The 22,375-nt window shown below is 38.4% G+C and overlaps 1 protein-coding gene across 1 annotated transcript in view; it reads right to left on the bottom strand.

Moving 5' to 3' along the window:
* Positions 1-22,375, bottom strand: part of LOC109408165 (uncharacterized) — a 323,758-nt gene that overhangs the window by 132,165 nt on the left and 169,218 nt on the right. Inside the window, exon 3 of the mRNA XM_062852041.1 lies at positions 10,968-11,667. Coding sequence (XP_062708025.1) covers positions 10,968-11,409 — 442 coding nt within the window. The 5' untranslated portion in view covers positions 11,410-11,667. The remainder of the gene's footprint in view (positions 1-10,967; positions 11,668-22,375) is intronic.

Here is a 22,375-nt window from a genome sequence, read left to right as displayed (position 1 = left end):
GAGTCCATCCGAACCGACAAAGGCCACCGGTCGCGGTGTGGCGCGGGGCCACAGAAGAAAATAGTAATTAGCATAAAACTTTACACCGAAATTCGTCAACCGTGGCTGGAGGGCATTTTGCGGTTAGTTATTATTTTTTATTCTTTTGGGACATTCCGGCATGTCATCTTGGTCGCGCTTCCGACTCATCTCGAGTTGTCACATGTTGTACATCATATCTCGTGATTGTTTTACGATGATGTCGGGGCTTCTGCTGCAGCAAGAGCTTACATTGAGTCAACAGCCCCGAGCATCGCGATGATGTCTGGTATTTTGGAGCGTGATCTGACAAACGAGGTAACAATTGGTGCCGGCGATGGCAATGTGCTGAAGAAATTCGATTATTTATTGTTTTATGCTGGGTACATTGCGGAACATAAATGTAAATTCAATCTACCCGAGACAATCAATTATCGCGACATAATATATCTGCCCTCAAGACAAAAGATGTTTTTAATGAGAAATTATATTTTGTACGCTGGCAAAAAGATTAATTCAATTGGAGCACATTAAAAATACATTATATAGGCTTGTTAACTGGAGCGAAATTGGAAGAGAACTTCAAGGAAGGGTCTTTCACTTGCCTGTGGAATGCTACAATTACACAATTGAAATGATTTTTTTTGTTTCTGAAGTACCATAAAGTAAAAATAGAATATTCTAATTAGAAAATTGGAAAATTTTATATTTATATTTTAAAGAATTTTATGAGATACTATCTCATTATCTTTTGAAATTTTATGAAGATTTTTCAATGATTTCTAAAAAAAAAGAAAATTGCTAATATTATTAAAATTTTGGAAACAATTCTGAAAGTTCTTGAAAGGCCTCATGCGGCAAGGCTTAGATGTATTGTAAGTGTCATGTAGTAAATGTTCGATTCTCGTAAGTTTTTTTCGCGCAACGTGTTTCTTTATGTAAAATGAATTGCACTGTTTTCTCTCAATTGTGACAACAAGCATTTTTTTTTCATTCCCAGAATAGCTATCTACCATTCCTTTAAGGCGAAACTGGATCCGTTTCCTCACTTTTTGGTTTTTGATTTTTAATAAAATAACGAAGCAATATTTTCAAAATCGGTTTTTGTACACATGTGGAGTATGGATCAAGGTATATTCTGAATTTTTCTCTGGTGGAAAAAGTTTTTCGTTTTTGCAGAAACCATTTTTAAACAAAATTGCACCCAAGCTAAAAATCTCGTTAATACAGATATAAAAAAAAGGTGTCTGCGAAAACAAAAAACTTTTTCCACCAGGGAAAAATTTAGGAGATACCTTGATCCATACTCTACATGTGTACGAAAACCGATTTTGAAAATATTGCTTCGTTATTTTATTAAAAATCAAAAACCAAAAAAAATAAGGAAATGCTTCCAGTTTCGCCTTAAGGTGCACATTTATATCAACCCGGAATAAAATATCGCTGCGTGGTGTCGTTGAAGGTGTTCAAAGACGCGACTGCTCGAGGGTTAAAAAGTAATCACTGAAGCATCTTTGAACGTTTTCCTGCAAGAAGTGTTGATTTTTTTCTGAAAATATCAATAATGCTGCAAACGATGCTAAAAGTCTGCAAAAACATTTTGTAAGTTTCAGTCATTTAATTCTGGTAAATTTGTATTGTTGGTTCGACGTATATTCTAAGCTTAAGTTTTTAAACAACTTTTCCACATCTTTTACTGGAATAGCTTGTATCTCAGCTTTCTGAGATGACATGTCAGATGTCATCTTTATGATGACATTCTGTTCGCCGTAAAAGTCTGGTTAATAAAGATTAAAAATGTATCTCAGCTTCGTGTTAATCTTCACAGTAACTTTAACAGTGAGTATTCCAGCATTTGCTCTTCTGCAGACATGTCTTCCGTTTTTAAGAAATATCTTCCACTTGAGAATCATACAAAATTTCTTCAAGAATACTTACCAGAAATATTTACCAAAAACTTAAACTTGCGCAATGAACTAGGAAAATTTCCTAATCCATTTTTAAAATTGAGTAATTTCCAATTATGTTTCTACCAACTTCCCAGGTACACTGAATTAAATTTTAACGATGCAGGGTCATTAGGCCAAAGGTTATTAGGCCGAATGGTCATGAGGATAAATTAAAATTGAGTTATTTTGAAACTGGAAGCGGATCTATTGTGTTTACCTTATCAAACAATTATTGCCAAAAACCATTTTAACAATGAAACTAGAAAGAAAAGCCTACATTTAAAAGAAGCAAAAAAAATATGGTTTGAACATCAGCAGTTTCATCGTTAAAAACTATTTTGGCAATGATACTAGAAAGAACGACCTATGTTCAAAAGAAAGAAACATTCATGCTGAGGGTGACGGAAACCGGAAATTGATCGGTCCAGGAACTTTTCGTAAAGGAAATTTTCTTGACTTTTTTGGTTATAGTGTATCTTCGTGCTTGCCACACGATATAAAAAACGGTAATTGACAGTGGAAGCTCTCTGTCAATAAGTGTGGAAGTGCTCATAGAACACTAAGCTGAGAAGCAGGTTTTGTCCCAATGGAGACGTAACGGCAAAAATAAAACCCAATCCGGCCTAGTGGCCATCCGACCTAAGGACCACTATAAACAACAACCAATTTTTCTAGAGAATTTAATAAAATTTTGAAAATAAACTCGCACAACACTCCAATTTTAGAAATATACGAGATCTACATTTTCTTGGACTTCTGGACTGAGGTAGGCCGGTGGGCCATTGAATCAAGGGCGAAAACAAATAAGGCCAAGTACGATTCGCACTCCCATAACTTTCTTCTTCACGAAGTATTTCAATGGAAGTTTGCTTATTCCGTTGCCTAATGATAATTGAAAATGTTACAGGCTCGATCGTTTAAATTGTCCGATAGGTTTCATTTGAGTTCATGGGATATTCAACATTTCTGAACCACACAAGTCTACACTTACGTTTCTTGTTTTCAAACAAAATGATAGGAGTGACAGGATAGACTCGTTAGAATCCCAAGATGGCCGCCAAAGTAGCCGACTTTTGCACCTACTCACGATTTTAAACGCACAAATCTCATAGCAAACAAAACCAGTACACCGGATTTTCTTATTTAAAGCTATTATTACAAGTTAGCAAAAACAAATTAAAAATCACACTATCGTTAGAAGTTAACTGCTTGAGATTTGTGCATCCAAAGTTCTGGTTCTACATCGAGCTGGGATTTCAAAACGTTTGTTGGAACATGGAATATTATTCCCTTATTGATTCCATAGGTCATCGAAGTCATCTTTAGGATATGTGTTAGCATAGCATAGCATAGACTACCGTACACATCCTGGGGTGGCTGTTGATAGAGACGTTTAATGCGCCAGAAAAGTTGCCTTTTATTTAAAGAACTCTCGACACGTCCTGGCCAGGCCCTTACGATCAGCGGGGATGGAGAGGAAATGTTGATTAGATATCTACTCAGAATATGTCCAAGAACTTGGCTCACTTCGTAGATATCTGAAGTTGGAAATTGTATAGGGTTTAATAGGGTGCTTTCCTTGGCGAAAAAGCGTTTGAGATATTGTTATGAATTAATCATTTACCTGGGTTACCACTGAAAAAGTAAACATTAGTATTAAGCTAGTTGCACACATTTCGTAGGTAATACAGCCCTAGACCACAGTTATGAGGATTGTCTCGTTCCCGTCGGATACCAAAAAACAAATATTGGAGACTTATCTCTGACTTCTTAACAAGACTGACGCAATCCTCCAATAGTCGAGAGTTGTCCTGGCCTCGTCTTTGCGACTGCTGAGGAATCCCAAGCAACACACATGGTTACAAAACAGTGACGGCAGCGTATGTAAGGGTTGCGCAGTAAGTCACAGTGACTTTTGTGCAACCCTTACATACGCTGCCGTCACTCTTTTGTAACCGTGTGTGTTGCTTGGGATATTAAAGGATGGTTAGACATCTAAGAAAGATGTAGAAAGTTCTACTACCTCTCAGGCCTAGGTGTAAAGGGAATATGGGTGTTGTTCTAGATGTTCTTAGTGGAAGGGTATTCCAAAGGATGCGGTTTGGTAACGTTCAGGCACACCATTATCAGACTGCTTAGTTATCTGCTTAATACATTTTGGTTTCCTCGTCATCGGCATTTATTTTAATTACAGTCAGGTCTTTTTTTACGCGGTTTTCATTTACGCGGCCGCGTAAATGAAAACTCCATACAAAAAAAAATTTCATCGTCTTATTTTTGCATGATTCGTCGAGAAATGGTGAGACTTTTTTTACGCGGTTTTTTGAATTTTAGACTGAGTTTTATTTTTACGCGGTACGTATCCCCCGCGTAAAAAAAAACCTGACTGTACTTGATTTTTTGGTTGAGATTCTGAAATAATATATAATATTAACATTGACGTCGAACAAGCTATATAGGTATTAGTGATACGCTCGCCACGGTTCTATAACATTTACCCGAAAACCATTTACCCGAAACACATTTACCCGAATGACATTTACCCGGACGTCATTTACCCGAATGCGACAAATACCCGAACGCGACATTTACCCGAATGCGACATTTACCCGAATGTGACATTCACCCGAATACGACATTTACCCGAATACGACATTTACCCGAATACGACATTTACCCGAATGCGACATTTACTCGAATGCGACACTTACCCGAAAAATGCAAAAAAAACGTGGACTTGATCCCCATATGATTTTTCAATAATAAATATGTTATGGCCCAGTGTTATACAGCCGGCTTTCGTTAGACCTTATATTGCGAAATTTACACCCATTTAGACTCGGCTGAAATACTCACGAAACAGATTAAATTGCTGCGTAAGCCATGATTTTTTTGCTTATTTGAAATGTTTCACGATTTTGCGAATGAAATAATCAAAGATTGCCTTGGTGATCGCGACGTTTAATCAGTTTAATCAGTTTACGCTGTTTAGTGAATCCCCCTATTATCATCACAGTCGAATTTCGCACACGACTTCGCAGCGGCTGGCATGCACAAGTTCAAATGAGTTCAAGACAGGGGCGTCGGATGCACAACAGGTAAACAAAATAAGTTTGATTAGTGTGAAATTTCGCTGGGAAATGATGATTCAATGGATTCTCAAATAATCACAGTAGTCAAAACATTAACGAGAAACCCAATAATCATCAGGCCAAGTGATCATCAAGCACTCTGGTACAGGACTAACTGGCGGTCAAAATGCAATTTTAACGTGAGGATTTTTTAATGCTTTGTTTTTTAACGTCTCCACATCACAAGCCCGAACGCCAACCCGAAATCATTGAGGAGGTCGCTCAAAAAGTGTTCACTGTGGACAATTTGTTAGAAGTTGATAAAACTTAATCAGTTAGAAAAGAGTAATCCTTGGGCAATCTTTAGCAACGTTGTGATTCATGAAAGGTTTACTTAGAGGGAAAAATTAGCATAAGTTAAAATTCCCTAATTAAAAGAAATAAAAAAATAAGGGTTTACGGAAACGTAAGAAGCAAATGCAGTGCATTTAAGAAAACTGCAACGAAGGGAAAGGTTGTTGATTCAAACAGTTTGCCTGATATTCAGCCTGCATATCCGATGGCCAAAGACGATGTACTTGTCTATTCAAATATGGATCCTGAAGAGCTCAGTATGCTTACCTAACCGACCTTTTTTGAAAATAATTGTGTTCTCTTAAAATATGCATAAACATTTGTTATTGCTGTTAATTCCGAATCATATTTTAATAAATAATTCTCCCTTCTTTTCATTATTGGCTGTTCTTTGGAACTATAAAATGCTGTTACAATATAGTTGTTTGAGTGTTTATTTGAGAATTCTTGTTATTTCAAGCTATGACTGTTCTTTCGAAGTTATTCCTTTGAACGCAATAAGTATTTTAATCTGAAAAGTTTCCTTCTTTTAAATGTTGAATGTTCTTTCAAATAGACGATCTTATAACCATACCCTCACGAAATTCGTTTTTATCATAATTCATTTGGTTTTGAGTTCTTGTCCCAAACCTTGTCATATGGCTAGCTTTCTGATAAGTGAGAATGCCCGAAAAGACATCGAGCCATTCGGCTAAAAATCATTCATGCCGAAAGTCATGAGGATGAATGCTAAATTGTCACCAAGAAGTTTGAGATAAATTGAACTATTTTTAGCACAACTGAACATTCGAATGTAATTACTTTTTCATTACCAAGCTATTACATTTTAACAACACAGGCTGTTAGCTTTGGACTGCATATATACTTTTACATACTCGGTCATAATTTAGCAGCCATAATGCAAGTATTCTCTACTTCTTCTAATATTTGCCTTCTTTTTAAAATAGGCTGTTCTTTTGAATTTGCAGAGTCCAACTGTGTACTGTAGCTGAGTTGGTCGACCAAACTGGAAATAGAGGCTATTTTTCGAGTTGGAATGTTATATAGTTTATTTGCAGACGAACTTCTAACTCCATGAAAGGTTTGTCCTTCTTTGAATAATAAGCTGTTCTTTCAAGTTAAGATTTACACAATTGACTGGTGGCCAAATTAACAACTTGATAAGATATTTTCCTTTTTTTAGAATAGACTGTTCTTTCGAGGCCTGCTAGTCGATTGATCTATCATTTTTTCGGCCTAATGACCACTCGGTTAGTATGCTTGGCTTGCTATCCATTTCTCTACCTATAACGATGTAATGACCCATTCGGGGTAATGGCTTTTGGAATAAAGGCCTATTCGGGGTTATTGATTTCGGGCCGTGGCATTAGGGGTAATTTGGTAGAGTTTCTTTTACAGAAATAGTGTAACCTCACTAAGTTGTTTGGTGGTCAAACTATTCCTATCCTTCGGGGATTTTTCCTTCTTCTCTTCAAAGGCTGTTCTTTCGAGTTGTACCGCTGCATATTTTATTGGCGTTCGAACTATTAACTGTATATGAGTTTTTTTCTTATTTCGATCTTAGGATGTTCTTTTAAATTACATTTTTACAGGATTGAGTGATGGATTCCAAGTCTACACCTAAGAATTTTCCCTTCTTTTAATAACAGGATGTTCTGTATCGTGAACAAATTGCAAACTTTTTTATCAAAGTTTTTTTCTAATGATATGTTGATTTGTCAAGGGCTGTTCTCTAATCGATTCGATCTAATGACCATTCGGCCTACAAATAGAGTGTTTCTCTTCTTTAAATCATAAACTGTTCTTCGCTTATCGAAAGAACAGCTTATGAATCAAAGAAGGGTAAATCTCTAGAGGGAATGCCAACAGCAAACACAAAAAATATCAAGCTGCAGTGATTAGTTTTATTCAGGTGTTTACCCTGTCAATTCCTATCGCGGATCATTTCAGAGAAAATTTAATAAAATGTGTTTTTGAGGAATTCGGCATTAAAAATATTTGTCTGAGCCGCAATACAAAATAATACATGTACTTTTTGCATTGAACAAAACAAATGAACTTTACTCACAAAATCATAATTTAGGCAGAGCAATAAACTATTCGGGTAAATGTCGCATTCGGGTATGTGTCGCATTCGGGTAAGTGTCGCATTCGGGTAAATGTCGCATTCGGGTAAATGTCGCGTTCGGGTATTTGGCATTCGGGTATATGTTACATTCGGGTAAACGGTTTTCGGGTAAATGTCTTTCGGGTAAATGGTTTTCGGGTAAATGTTATAGAATCGCTCGCCACAGTTATAAATTTTTACAATATTATTTGTTTCACACAAAAAAATAGGATTCAAGGATTCAGTCCTGCTGAAATAAAACGTTGATTAGCAGCAAAATTGAAACAAAAATATTACATAATCATAAAAAAAGGCATCAAACTTTGATCATGGAGTACCGTCGTGCGGGGCTTCTTTTTACACTTTTTCATGGTCTTTCATTTTTATGACATTATAACTCCCAGGGTAGTAAACGAATTTCCACAGTTTTTACACTTAATAATCGTGAGTATGTATGTAGGATGTATGCAAAATTTGAACTAAATCCATCAATGAACAAAAAAGTTGATCATACACCAATCGGACACATCTCATATGGAACCGGGTGGGGGCTACTTTGGACATTGTTAGCTATAACAAAACTGCATTTCAAATTCCAGGGTTATTTAGAAAACTACTTTGTATCAATACTGTAGTATACTATATCAAACATGATTTCAATAAATATATGCGTTTTAAGATGGTTCTGTGCTATCTTTGGTATTATGAGCAGCGTGATATTGCTATATAGATAGCCTGAAAAAAGGGACCATCTATCCATTATTAAGGTGAAACGGTCATTTATAATGTATAACGATACAAATATTCGATTGTATATGCTACGTTGATACATTTAGAATGAATTGATCAACCCTTAGAAATTTACGAACTGTAGAAACAATGCTTACAGACCAAATGTTCTGATACGTTATGTATATTTTATTGATTTATTCGATGTTTTTTCGCTTCCTGACAAGCAATAAATGATCCGTTTGAAAAATAATTTCAACCAAATGAAGGGAAAACTATTGCTTCATAACAGTCCGAAAGACATCAAACAGATTTAAACCATATTTTGAATTCAAAAACTCCTTATTCAAAAGTGTCCAAAGTAGCCCCGCATTTCAAAAGTAGTCCCGCACGACGGTATTTGTAAACTATTGCCTGATTACTTTAGGCAGAAAAATTTCAAGATCAAAATTTAATTTGATAGATCTTACGCTGCATCGCACCATTCTAAGGTGATCTACCCGTGTTATGGGATGTCAATAATTCCTTCCACAATTCCTCAGAAATTTTTACAGATACTTCTGCAAGGATGCATCGACGAATTTCTCCTAGAATTTTTCCATAACTTCCTCCAGTGATTCCATCATGTATTGCTCCAGAGAATTTTTCGAGAATTCCTGTATGGGTTTCACCAGATTTTCCTCCGGGAATTTTTCCTGGGACATCTATAGAGTTTCCTTCAGTAAATGTTTCAATGCTTTTTTGAGCATTCCTCCAGGCAGGAATTTCTCCAGGGATTCCCAAAGGAATATCAACAGAATTTTTTTTATGTATTTCTGCAAGCGTACCTTCAGAGATTTCTTCAGGGATTTCTCCATATATTCAAGAATTCCACTAAAGATTGCAATAATAATTTAATTTTCTTTCAGGAAAAACTCCAGGGATTATTTTGAAAATTCATCCAAGGATTCCCCCAGGAACACTTTTTATGTAGTTCCTCTTGGAATTCTTTCTGGAACTTCTCCAGGAATAAATCCAGTACTTCCTCCAGGGACTGTTCATGGGTTCCCTTAGGAATTGCTTCCGGGACTCCTCCTGGGATTCCTTCAGTAACTGCTACAGGGATTCCTCAAGCAGTTCCTCCACGAACTCTTCTTAGAATTTCTTCAGGATTTCTCCAAGGATCCATCTGCAATTTCTACAGGAATTCTTCCTGGGATTCCTCCACGATTTTTTTTTCAGAGATTCCTCCAAAAAATACTCCAGGGATTCCTCCAAGAATTTATGCAGGGCTTAACTCGAGAATTCCTTCTGTGATTGTTTCTAGAACAACTTATTTTAAAAATCCACCAAAGATCTTCCAAAGGAATTCTTCTTAAGATTCCTCCTTGTATTCTTTAAGGAACTTCTCCAGAAATTAATTCAGTATTTCTTCCAGGAACTGTTTAGGAATTCCCTTAGGAATTCCTCTTGAAATGGCTTCAGGGATTCCTTCTGGAGTTTCTTCAGGAAATATTCTAAAGATTCCTCCAGAATTTTTCCAATATTTCCATCTGCGGTATATCTTCAGGAATTATTCCTGGTATTCATTCCTCTACGAATTTCTTAAGAGATTCAATTTCTTCAGGAATTCCTCTAGAAATTCCGCCAGAAATTCCACTACAGATTTCTCTAGGAGTTTCTCTGGAGGTTCCTACAGGAGTCCCTACAGGCATTCCTCTAGGATATCCTTAAGGGATTTCTCCAAAAATTTCTACAAGATATGTGTTGCCCTAGTACTACCGTAAACCGGGGTCAAATTAATCTCCGCGTCGAAATTTATCAGACGTTTTTTTCCATTAGATAAAGCGTCTTGTACCGACTTTTCGAACCCTCTAAGCAGAATACCCTCTTCGAATGAGTGTAATAAGTTTCGTACCTTTTGAACTATCCGGGCGGAATTACAAAAGGTACGAAACTGATTACACTCATTCGAAGATAAAGCGTGTTTTAAATAGTTTCCTTACATGTTTAGTTTAGTATATGATTCCTACATCACGATTGCTTTATAGCTTTGTTTTGAGTAAGACGAAAATGAGAGCACTCATCTTATTATGGGTTCCGTTCCACAGAGGTCCAATTTTGGAAAAACCTGGCAGAAACTCAATTTGTGAACTTGACTTTAGTGGGATACAGTATGTCGACCATTCATCCATAATACCAGGACCACTGACTGGCATTAAAAGAATTTGGAAATATTGATTTTGTATCTTTTTACAGCACTGAATGCTGGTGTAAAAAAATACTGAATTTTCGATAAAGAACACAAACGTGTTCAACCGCTACAATAGTATGCAAATATAAGTCATTCATTTGCTACATCTACAATAGAGCAAGAGATCAAAATAACACTTTTGGCAAAATTGACATTACATCTCATTAGTATGAGAAATTGTTACACTTCGACTTCAAAGTGCCTGACAATTGTTACCTTACGGCATGTTACCTGCTATGATACAACCTCTATACATTACCTTCAGACCGCGGAAATGTAATTGGATGAAAACATCCATTTTGTTCAAAAAAATCGTCAAATAGTGAAAATACCATTCAAATGCAAATGAGAGTTAAATCATATTATAATACATTCAGTTAGGCTAAAACTAGCAGACAACTACGGTTTGGCAATTTTTGCCAGGTATTTTCAAATCTGAACCACTGTGCGTTCTCCTAGTCGAAAAAAAAAACAATGCGTGATACGAGATATTAGAAATCACTTACCAAATGTGTAAAACAGATCCCCACCGTGTTGCCGCGTGAGGTTGACGATCTTGGACGTATCGGCGGCCCCGATTCGCGTGAGGCTCGTTCGTGTTGCGTACGTGGCGATAGTTCCTTTGGGCTTTGCCACCGGCGCGGGGACGGCAGTTCCCTGACAAAACGAAGGACCACTCAGCAGACAACCGAGAACGATGGCGCAGGTCAGTAACGAGACGTCTGGTGGTAGCAGCGAAAACCCTTTTCGTCTCCGGTGCCAGCGGGTCAGCGGTGAATATTGAAACCGCGCTCGGAGCCATCGTGTCGAAGCCCTGCTGGACGGGGATGAAGACCTCCGTAAACTAGGTGAAGTTGGGGAGCGATCCGATTCAGGTGCTAATGGGGCTGGTAATATGTTGTAGTTATTTTTCTTGAAGTAGCGAGGCAGAGCCAAAGATTTCAGCATTTTGATTGTTGCTCCTCATGCGAATGCGATTTGCGGTTCGCTCCTGTGGCTGGGAAGAGACTGAAGACGAAGCCGGTATAGCCGTAAGTGAGGATTTTTGGGCCCTGCTGGCATGGCGCAGACCCTCGTTATACGATTCGTTTGCTGTTGTCTGGCATTCGTACTTCTCGTCTTTCATTTGCTTGATTTTTATGCTAGTTTAAGGCTTCTGGTGGCGCTGCAGTGAAGTCGGCATTCTGCGGCTGGCGTTTGACGACTCTGTAAATCGAAAAGAGATAATGGGCTACATGAGATGAGGCAAAATAGAAAAATCTGTTTTTGGGATGATTTGTCAAGAATAGACAAAAATATACATAAATAATGATTTACATGTTTAAACAGATTTCGTGTTAGTCAATTACTACCGTGTGGGACCTTCTCAAACGGTTCACCCATAATTATGCTGTAAATAAATTGATTAATGATAGCCATCGTTGATGTTTGAGATATACACAAAGTTAATCTGTGCACTTTGAGCAGATGATCTTCGACGCTCTCTGAACTGGCGCATAATTTGTCGGATTAGTCCAACACCGCGTCCATCGGCTCTCGTTTAGCTGTCAAGAAGTTTGAGAAATGATGTGAACTTATTTCAGCAGTAAAAAAGGAGGTGCGTGTGAACTGGATGTTTTTTCCGCTCTCAAAACGTTAACTGATAATTGAGATTTTCGTATAGTAAATGCTCGTTAATTTATATGGCTGGTTCGACGATTTAGAGGTAGCTGGATCGAGTAATGAGTTAATTTGAATGTGCGCTAAGTCGGTTAACTTCAAGAAACTCTCGTTGGAGCATTTGCCGGGTCGATTTTTTATGCGAGTTTAAGATTATGCAGAAGTAACGTTCATTGCAGGTACTCCCAAAGCAACTTACGCACAAGAAAAAGAAGCTTAAATTATTGATCTTCATTATTTTGTAATAAAGAATATCTATAACACAAATGATTAGGTTTTATGAAGTCTCTTATGACCAAATTTAATTTCATTACTTGTTTGCTATTCCGAATGTAACGATTAAAGATACAGTTGACGTTCTTGTACTGCCGTGTGCAGCCTGGTTGTCCCATGTTGATAGGGATTTCCATAGAACATGGGACAACTATGCAGCACACGGCAGTGTAATGCTTACTTTCCGTCCTTAACAGTTTTTCGACAGTCTTCCATCAGATTGAATTGGTTTTCAGGTTTATTGCACGGCTGCACGTTAGGCTGTATAGGGACGAGGCGTTTTAAATGATTCAACTCTGCATTTTTATTTGTCCACCAATTGGTCCCCTTTTTTCACCTCTCAGATGTGAGAGTCTCCACTTAATACAATTCGAAGTCCTATAAACACTATCGTTGCTCCAAAATGTTTGGAAACCTCTGTGACCTAATGATTATCTTAGAATGATGAAGTTACTCTGCATAATATGTATATAAACGGAGGTAATTCAATCAACCATGACATGCCTGCTTGCTTGGCTGCTGTGGACTGGAATCGATCATTCCCCGTTTGAGCGCCGACAGAGAGCACATAACCGTTCCACCGAAGGTCGTTCAATTTTACGATTCTCTGTTTATGTTGCTATTGAGATCGCGAATTACATATGCAAATGAAGACACTTAAGACGTGCTCCAGTTTGGCTTTTAGCTCGAGAAAAACCGACGGTACAGAAGTAACTGGACCTAATATTTCATGTTTTTGTGTTCAAATTGAATCATTTCGTGGCACTTTCTGTCGGTAATTATGCTTATTTTCCCCAGTAATGGAACGATAATTAAATAACAACTGCGTGTAGTTGGAAAACAGTCTGCGATGTTCTTGTAGGAAGATTTTATCATCCTGGTTGCTTCCCACTAAAACATCTGTATGAAATGTTCGAAAATTGATTTGGTTGTTGTTGAACAGGTTTTCTTTCACAGTCGACGCTCAGCCCTTATTTATTCCATGGAATAATACCAAAAATTATCTTATGCTGTCAGGATAAAGAAAGTTTCACTAGACATTCCTCTATCAGTTATGGCCAGGATTCCTTCGGCAACCCAACAAAAACAAAATTATTCAAGACTTTTATCAGAAATTATATTCTTAGAAAACCAGTAATCCAAGATTTTCTCCACTCTAAATTGAATTTGATGCTACTTGGAGACAACCAAAAAATGTATCCTAGATCACAAACATACCGATATCGACAACTCTGTTTCTTTCATTGTGACGCAGCTCTAAACTTTCATCAGGATACATGTGTCAAAGAAGTAAATTTATCTATCAATAAGATTTTCATTAACATTCTTCATTTCATGCATGGGCAATAAAAAGCACACCTAAACTCTACGCAATTTATGAGCAGTGGGAAAAAACCCGCAATAAAAACAGCTTAAGATGTCTTGTCTCATAGTTGATAAGCAGTAAATTAATCAAAATTTATCATAACTTTGCCAAACTGGCGACGCAAAACTATCAAGCCGATTCTTTTCGTGTAGCTGATTGTTACACATTTGGACCGTTGAAATCCAAGCCATAAATGTTACTCAGTCATCAATTCGACCAACTTGTCGGCTACCTTTTGTACATTTTACGACTACACGTTCGATCAATTTGTTCGACATGATACGGTCGGCCAGATAAAACTGAGACGTAAAGGTGTTATTTTCCTATACGTATCTCTAGGATAGAGTTGATTTTCCGCGGTTCGTATGTTCGCAGCAAGAAGATGGTACATCCCAAAACAGTATCTAGGTAGTTTGGAATGCGTGAAACGATCAAGATGTGAAAACATAATTTACTAGTAACGTTGTATTATACAAAACACGCCTCGAAACAATCGATGATTGGTGAGGACAACAGTAGGAGGAAACTTTACAGTCAGCATGATGCAGCACCAAAAAATGCGTCAGTCTAACAAATAATCAAATGCGAGATAAACGTATCGATGACAGTTGTCTAACTGAATACAGCAGGGTCATCATTTAATTCGAAAAGATCCTCACAATAATAAAAACCGACAGTGAAAGTATAATTTGATTTGAAAAATATCGGTCAAATGAAATCTGTGTAGCCCACTTTTCACAGTCAATGAGTAGGCAAAACAGAGAATATACACTTCTGTCCATAAAATGCCCAGAACCAGTTTATATGATACAGTGATCAACGATTGGTCTATTTATGGTATTCTTTCTGATTAAATATTTCATTAACCTTCACATAGCAGACCGCCAAATGATAGCTCATAAAATTGGTTCTGTTTTGCCAAATGACTAAAAGTGATTATTTTGTGTGTTATTATGCTCGAGAGGCCCCCGCGGAACCCGCAGGTGTTCTGGAGCAGCCACATCAGTTGAACATACTTCAGTCAGTTTGTTGTGCCCAATGCTCTCAAAATCATGAGGACTAATACGGCGCATTGAATGTTTTGGTTGGAAATCAGAAATGTCCCCGATTTAACCTATGCTAGATGTTTCCGGGGTGGTCATATTAGTTGATACAGACATCAGTCTATCGTTTCTGTCCCAGTCATTCTAAATCATGAAGATTGATATGTCGCACGGCATGTTTTGGTTTAAAACCAGAAGTGTCCCCAATGAGGCCCCGCGGAACCTGTCACAGGGATCCGAATGGGTCAACTTATTTAAATCTGGTTATCGCAGTTGTGTTTCACTGTTTGCAGTAAAACATTTGCTGAAAATCGATGGTTCAATAACAATACCACGCGAAATAATCACTTTTTAGTCATTTAGACAACCCCCTGACCCCAGCACAATCCGGAATATCCCCGGAATTATTCCGGATATTGCATGGTCATTCGAGTATAATAAACTAGCACCAATTTATGATCGATTGAGGGCGACTTCAACAAAATCGGATGAAAATTGACGAAATACCAGCATTTTGAAAATGAGTTGCTGGGGGTCGGATACGTGAAGGTTAATCTCATATCTCCCTTTCTGATAAATGTATATGTAAATGAATTTCTGTCTGTCTGTCTGTCTGTCTGTCTGTCTGTCTACCTGTCTGCATGTATGTCTGGATTCGGAAACTAGTGAACCAATCGGCGACGAAATAAGGACTACGATTGGAAACTTGGAACATGGAATTGCAAGTCACTAGGTTTCGCAGGATGTGACAGGATAATCTACGACGAACTACATCCCCGCAACTTCGACATCGTGGCGTTGCAGGAACTTTGTTGGACTGGACATAAAGTGTGGAAAAGCGGACATCGAGCGGCTACCTTTTACCAAAGCTGTGGCACCACCAATGAACTGGGAACAGGATTTTTAGTGTTGGGCAAGATGCGACAACGTGTGATCGGGTGGCAGCCGATCAACGCAAGGTTGTGCATGTTAAGAATTAAGGGCCGTTTCTTCAACTACAGCATCATCAACGTCCACTGCCCACACGAAGGGAGACCTGATGACGAGAAAGAAGCGTTCTACGCGCAATTAGAGCAAACATACGATGGTTGCTCGCCGCGTGACGTGAAAATCGTTGTCTGCGACATGAACGCGCAGGTAGGAAGGGAGGAAATGTACAAACCGGTAATCGGGCGAAACAGCCTGCACGCCGTATCGAATGATAATGGCCAACGATGCGTAAACTTTGCAGCCTCCCGTGGTATGGTAGTCCGAAGCACCTTCTTCTCCCGCAAAGATACCCACAAGGCCACCTGGAGATCACCCGACCATCAAACAGAAAACCAAATCGACGGCGTTCTAATCGACGGTAAATTCTTCTCGGATATAACCAATGTCCGCACATACCGCAGTGCCAATATAGATTCGGATCACTACTTAGTAGCTGTATGCATGCACTCAAAACTTTCGACAGTTATCACCACGCGTCGAAGTCGCACGCCGCGACTCAACATCGAGCAGCTGCGTAACGTAGAAGTGGCTCAAGACTACGCGCAGCAGTTAGCAGTGGCCCTACCAACGGAAGAGCAGCTTGGCGCAGCTACACTTGAAGATGGCTGGAGGTACATCCGATCCGCCATAGGTAGTACCTCGGCTACAGCACTAGGTTTCGCGACCCTGAATCACAGAAACGACTGGTACGACGGCGAATGTACACAGTTGAAAAACGAGAAGAATGCAGCATGGGCGAGAATGCTGCAACACCGTACGAGAGCGAATGAGGCACGTTACAAACAGGCGCGGAACAGGCAGAACTCAGTCTTCTGGATGAAGAAGCGCCAGCAGGAAGAACGAGATCGCGAAGCGATGGAAGAGCTGTACCGTGCTAAGGACACACGAAAGTTCTACGAGAAGCTGAACCGCTCGCGCAGAGGCTTCGTGCCACAAGCCGACATGTGCCGAGATAATTACGGGAATATTCTCACGAGCGAGCGTGAGGTGGTCGACAGGTGGCGACAGCATTACGATGAGCACCTTAATGGCGACGTTGCAAGTACCGAAGGTGGCGTGGTAACAGATTTAGAAGTATGTGCACAGGACGAAAGACTTCCGGCCCCTGACCTCCAAGAGATTGAGGAGGAGGTTGGCCGGTTGAAAAACAACAAAGCCGCTGGGGCAGATCAACTACCAAGCGAGCTTCTAAAATACGGTGGAGAAGCACTGGTGAGAGCACTACACTGGGTCATTACCAAGATTTGGGAGGAGGAAGTATTACCGGAGGAATGGATGGAAGGTATCGCGTGTCCCATCTACAAAAAGGGCGACAAGTTGGATTGCGGGAATTATCGCGCGATCACACTACTGAGCGCTGCCTACAAGATACTCTCCTAAATTTTATGCCGCCGTCTATCACCGATTGCAAGAGAGTTCGTGGGGCAATACCAGGCTGGATTCAAGGGTGAACGCGCTACAACGGATCAGACGTTCGCCATCCGCCAGGTGTTGCAGAAATGCCGCGAATACAACGTGCCCACACATCACTAGTTCATCGATTTCAAATCGGCGTATGATACAATCGATCGAGAACAGCTATGGCAGATTATGCACGAATACGGATTCCCGGATAGCGGGGATCAACACGAGTGGTACGATTTTCACGAAGTCCGTTCAGCTGCTTGGTTTCACTGATGATATTGATATTATTGCTCGTAAATTTGAGACGATGGCGGAAACGTCCATCCGACTAAAGAGTGAAGCCAGGCGAATCGGATTAGTCATTAATGTGTCGAAGACAAAGTACATGGTGACAAAGGGCTCCAGGGAGGAATCACCGCGCCCGCCACCCCGAATTTATATCGACGGTGATGAAATCGAGGCAGTTGAAGAATTCGTGTACTTGGGCTCACTGGTGACCGCCGACAACGACACCAGCAGAGAAATTCAGAGGCGCATTGTGGCAGGAAATCGTGCTTACTTTGGACTCCGCAGAACTCTACGATCGAATAAAGTTCGCCGTAACACGAAGTTAACCATCTACAAAACGCTGATTAGACCGGTCGTCCTCTATGGGCACGAAACATGGACCCTACGTGCAGAGGACCAACGCGCCCTTGGAGTTTTCGAACGGAAGGTGTTGCGTACCATCTACGGCGGAGTGCAGATGGAAGACGGGACTTCGAGAAGGCGAATGAACAAGCTGCATCAGCTGCTGAGAGAACCAACCATCGTCCATACCGCGAAAATTGGTAGGCTACGGTGGGCGGGTCACGTCATCAGGATGTCGGATAGCAACCCGACTAAAATGGTTCTCGAGAGTCATCCGACCGGTACAAGAAGACGTGGAGCGCAGCGAGCTAGGAGGGTCGACCAAGTGGAGGATGATCTGCGGACCCTACGCAGAGTGCGGAACTGGAGCCATGGACCGAGTGGAATGGAGGAGGCTACTATGTACAGCAGAGGCCACCCCGGCCTTAGCCCGATTGGTAAGTAAGTAAGAACCAATCGGCGTAAAATTGTGTATGCGTAAGTAGATAAACACGATGAGCGGAGCAAATGGGGTGATTCTCTGGCGATATGTTTTACAAATCCCTTAACAATGATGGATGCATGCAAACTGCCCGTTCACCAGACTTTTTCTCAAAGCTTTCGAACAAACTTCAATCAAGATTTCTACTGACTTCCTCACCGAGAATTGTTATATTCCTCATAGTTCTACATATAGTTGATTTAATTCCAAAATGCTTCTGCAGATTACTGGCAAGATGTGTGATAAGTTTTTGGTAAAATCAGAGCTACACGGTCAGAAAATTCACTCATTTTGGAGCTAAAGTGGGACAACTCAAAAATGAGTAAATTTTTTTTCCAGCGATAGCGTTGGCCCAAGTGCGAAAATCTCATCAGTTTAAGTCGTATAATATTCTTGCTGATGTGAAGAATATTATACGGCTTAAATTGGTTGGATATTTACACTTGGGCCTGCGCTATCGATGGAAATGCGATTTACTCATTTTTTGAGCTGTTCCAGTTTAGCTCAGTTTTGTGTGAATCTTACTCATTTTAGAGTAACATTTTCTTAGCGTGTAGTTAGTCTAGGTTTCCCGATTTCAGCGCCCCTTAATTGGTACATTTCTATGTATGAATTCCTGGAGGAATCTCTGAAGAAACCGCTTGAGAAAATCCTGAAGCAACTGCTTTTGAAAGAATCCATGCAATAACTTTTGAAGAAATCCCTGCTGAAATTTCTGAAGTAACTCTAGGGAAATTGTAGACATTTCTAAAGTTATTTAGGAAAGTACCGCTGATGGAATTTTAAAAGGAATTTAAAACAAATCTTAAGAAAAGAATACCTGAAAAAACACCTGGAAATCCCTGATGGGATACTTAACAAGACCTATTGAGATATTTATGGAAAAACACCCGGAAAAATCCTCTAATAATAATGCTAAATGTTTTTTTAAATAAATTTCTGGAGTAATGCATAGATAAATTGCTAGAGGTACACTTGAAGGAAATCCTGGAGTAATTTAATTTTTAATGAAATATTTGAGTGAAGAATGTCTTTCAGCCTTTCCGTAAGAGTCCTTATAAGAATCTTTAAAGGAATCCTTGGAGGATTGTCTAACACTTTCTTTAAAAAAATCCTTGAAGCAATTTATGGAAGAGAATTGTCTTGATATTCCTAAAAGAATGCGAAGAAATCTTGGGAATTTCCATAATAATCTTTTGTAGTATTTCTGAAGCAATACTTGGAGAAAATTTTGAAGGGATTCTGAATTTCTGATTCCTTATGTATCCGTGAATCAGTTTCTTAAAAAATCCATGGAGTTCTTTTGAGAAAGTTCATGGAATTCAGACACTTTAAAAAAAATCTGGAGGAATCTCTTGAAAAAAAAAGAAAAACTCATAGGTGATTTTCTGGAACAATTTTGCAAGAGTTTTCTCTGAAAGTCCCTGAAATAAGTTTCCCTGGGTGAGTTTTTCAGGAATTCTTAAAGAAATTTTAAATGTATCCTGGGATGAGTTTCAGCAAGAGTCCATGAAAGAATTATCGAAAAATCTGTAAAAGTTTTTCACAATACCCCTTTGAGAAATTTGTAAAGACATCTCTGAAGGAAAATCTGGGGATATTTCTGAAGAAACTATTAGTCGAATTTATAATTAAAGCTATGGGTGATCTTTTGAAAGAAACCCTCAGAAAACTTGTGAAGAAAACCCTGAGGCAGTCTCTACAGGAATCCCTGCAGACAATTTCCGAATCGATCTCACAAGTTTTAAAAAGAGTCCCTGGAGAAATTTCTGAAGAAATCCCAAAAACATGTTCCAACAAAAATGGAGTAATTTCTAATGCAACTCCCAGAGAAAGTTTTGGAATAAATCCTTGGGAGTTCGTTTGAGAGAATGTTTAAAGGAATTTTCGAAGCATTTTTCGGAAAAAAATCTAGAAAAGTCACAAAAAAAATGAGGGCAAATTTCTGAAGGATTTTCTAAAAAAAATCTGGAAAATCTGGAAGTTCTGCAGTAACTTATACACAACATTCTTACACAACTCTTTGTAAAACTACTGGAAGAATTCCTAGTGATTTTTTTGGAGAAATTGGAAGTTGTCGTGTGAACGTCTGGTGAAATCCCTGGTAGAATTTCCAAAGTACCCTAGTACAAATTTTTGAAGTAACTTTTGAAACATTTTCTGAAAAAATCTGGAAAGGAAATTTCCGTCGTTAGAGGTGACATTGAGCGTAGAGGGCGACATTGGTCCATCGATCCCACGTAATAATGGCCCGATGTCAACCCACTATAGTCCAATGACACCTCGCACGACGATACTTATACTTAATCTCTGAACGAATTTTTGGAAGATTGTCTGAAAAAATTCCAAATTCATTGATAGTTTTTTGAAAAAAATGTAAGAATTCCAGATGCTTTAGAAAAATTCTTTGTAGAATTTGCAAAATGTGAGGAATTTCTAAACAAATCCCTCAGGAAAATTTCTGAATAAATCCATGGAAGATTTTGTAAAAGAATCCGTGAGGGAGATTTTGGTCTAATACTCGGACAAATTTCCAAAAGATTTTTTTTAATTTTTTTTTTGAAGAATTTTTGAAAAAATAGATAGATTTTTGTATTTTTTGTAATCCACATTCTACAAATGTATGTAAACGAATGTATAAAAAAATTTCTGAAAAAATATCCAGAGGAATGTCTGAAGCAATTCGTAAACGAATTCCAGGGTAAATCCTCGGAGACATTTTCAGAGGAATCCCTGAATGAATTTCTGGAGTTTTTGAATTTTTTGGGACATTAATGCAAATTAAATTATTGTGTACATTCATTTCTCAGAATATTGGCTTTTGAACAAAACCATACATATTTTTGGAGACGCAAGAATTCAATCGTAACAAGCTAGCGAGGTAGTGGTTTATTCGTTATTTAGCGAGAATTACTAATATATGCCAAAAACTTCGAGCCTTTTTTTTTCGAAAACTCAGCTTTAATGCAGTTTTTATATGTTTTGGTATACAATTTAAATAAAAATAAAATAAGCAATTTTGCTTCGAATTTATGTAAAATTTGATTTTAAAGACATTTTGAAAATTATGAAGTCCACAATGAAAATATGTGTTGATTGTTGATATTTTTCGGTGATTGCTACACACTAAGGCCTCGAATAATAACGCTTCGGTTTACTCTTCTTCAGCCACAATCAGTTTTATATAATTTTATATAATAATCTAATAGAGCCACACTGGTGGCAAGTGTATCGGTTTATATAAATCTGATGATGACTGAAGAAGAGCAATCACCGAAAAACATCAACAATCAACAAATATAACATAAGACGGTGACTAGAACCCTACAGAAAACCACAATGGAAATATTTGTGAAATGTTGTTGACGAGTTTTGCCTTCTTCATGAACTCTTCCAACTTTGCTATTATAAATTCCACCAGAACGTTTGCCAAGAACTTTACATGATATGGGTTCTTAGATTTGCAGGAATATTCTAATGATGGATTTAAAAAAAAACCTCAAAATATTTTTCAGGAATTCATTCAATGATTCTTTCCGGAACTACCAAACATTTAGAGAACCCTCAGAAACGTCTTTAAGGTAGTTTTCTCATATTTTCTATCAGGAATTATTCCAAAGATATTTTTGAGATTCCTCAATGCTTTGACAACATCTCAGATGATTTTTTAGGAAGTTCTCCAAGGATTTCCTCCACGGAATCTTTCAGGAATTCATCTAAGGATTCTTTGTAATATTTCCCAAAAAAACTTCCTAAGACCTTCTTTTAAATTCCCAGTATGATTACAGCAGTATATCTTTCAAGTTTCCCTTCAACATCTTCTTAAAGGCTTCCTCAAGATTTTTTCAGGGAATCTGCAGGTATCAGTCAGATTAATGCCAGTATCTCTTCTATTTCTTTTTGAAATTGCTAAAAGAACTCCTTTAAGTTTTTCTCTAAGCAATACTTAACAAATTTCTCCAGGCAGTTTCATAAGTACATCAAAGTATTCATCCGGGAATTTCCCCAAAAGTTTCTTCAGAATTTTCTTAAAATATTGCATCCGAAATTTGTTCAATGATTCTTTCA

This window comes from Aedes albopictus, chromosome 2, assembly GCF_035046485.1.
Source record: "Aedes albopictus strain Foshan chromosome 2, AalbF5, whole genome shotgun sequence".
NCBI classification, from domain to species: Eukaryota; Metazoa; Arthropoda; class Insecta; order Diptera; family Culicidae; genus Aedes; species Aedes albopictus.
Note: the sequence above shows the minus strand (reverse complement) of the source record. Positions and strands in the feature narration are given on the sequence as shown.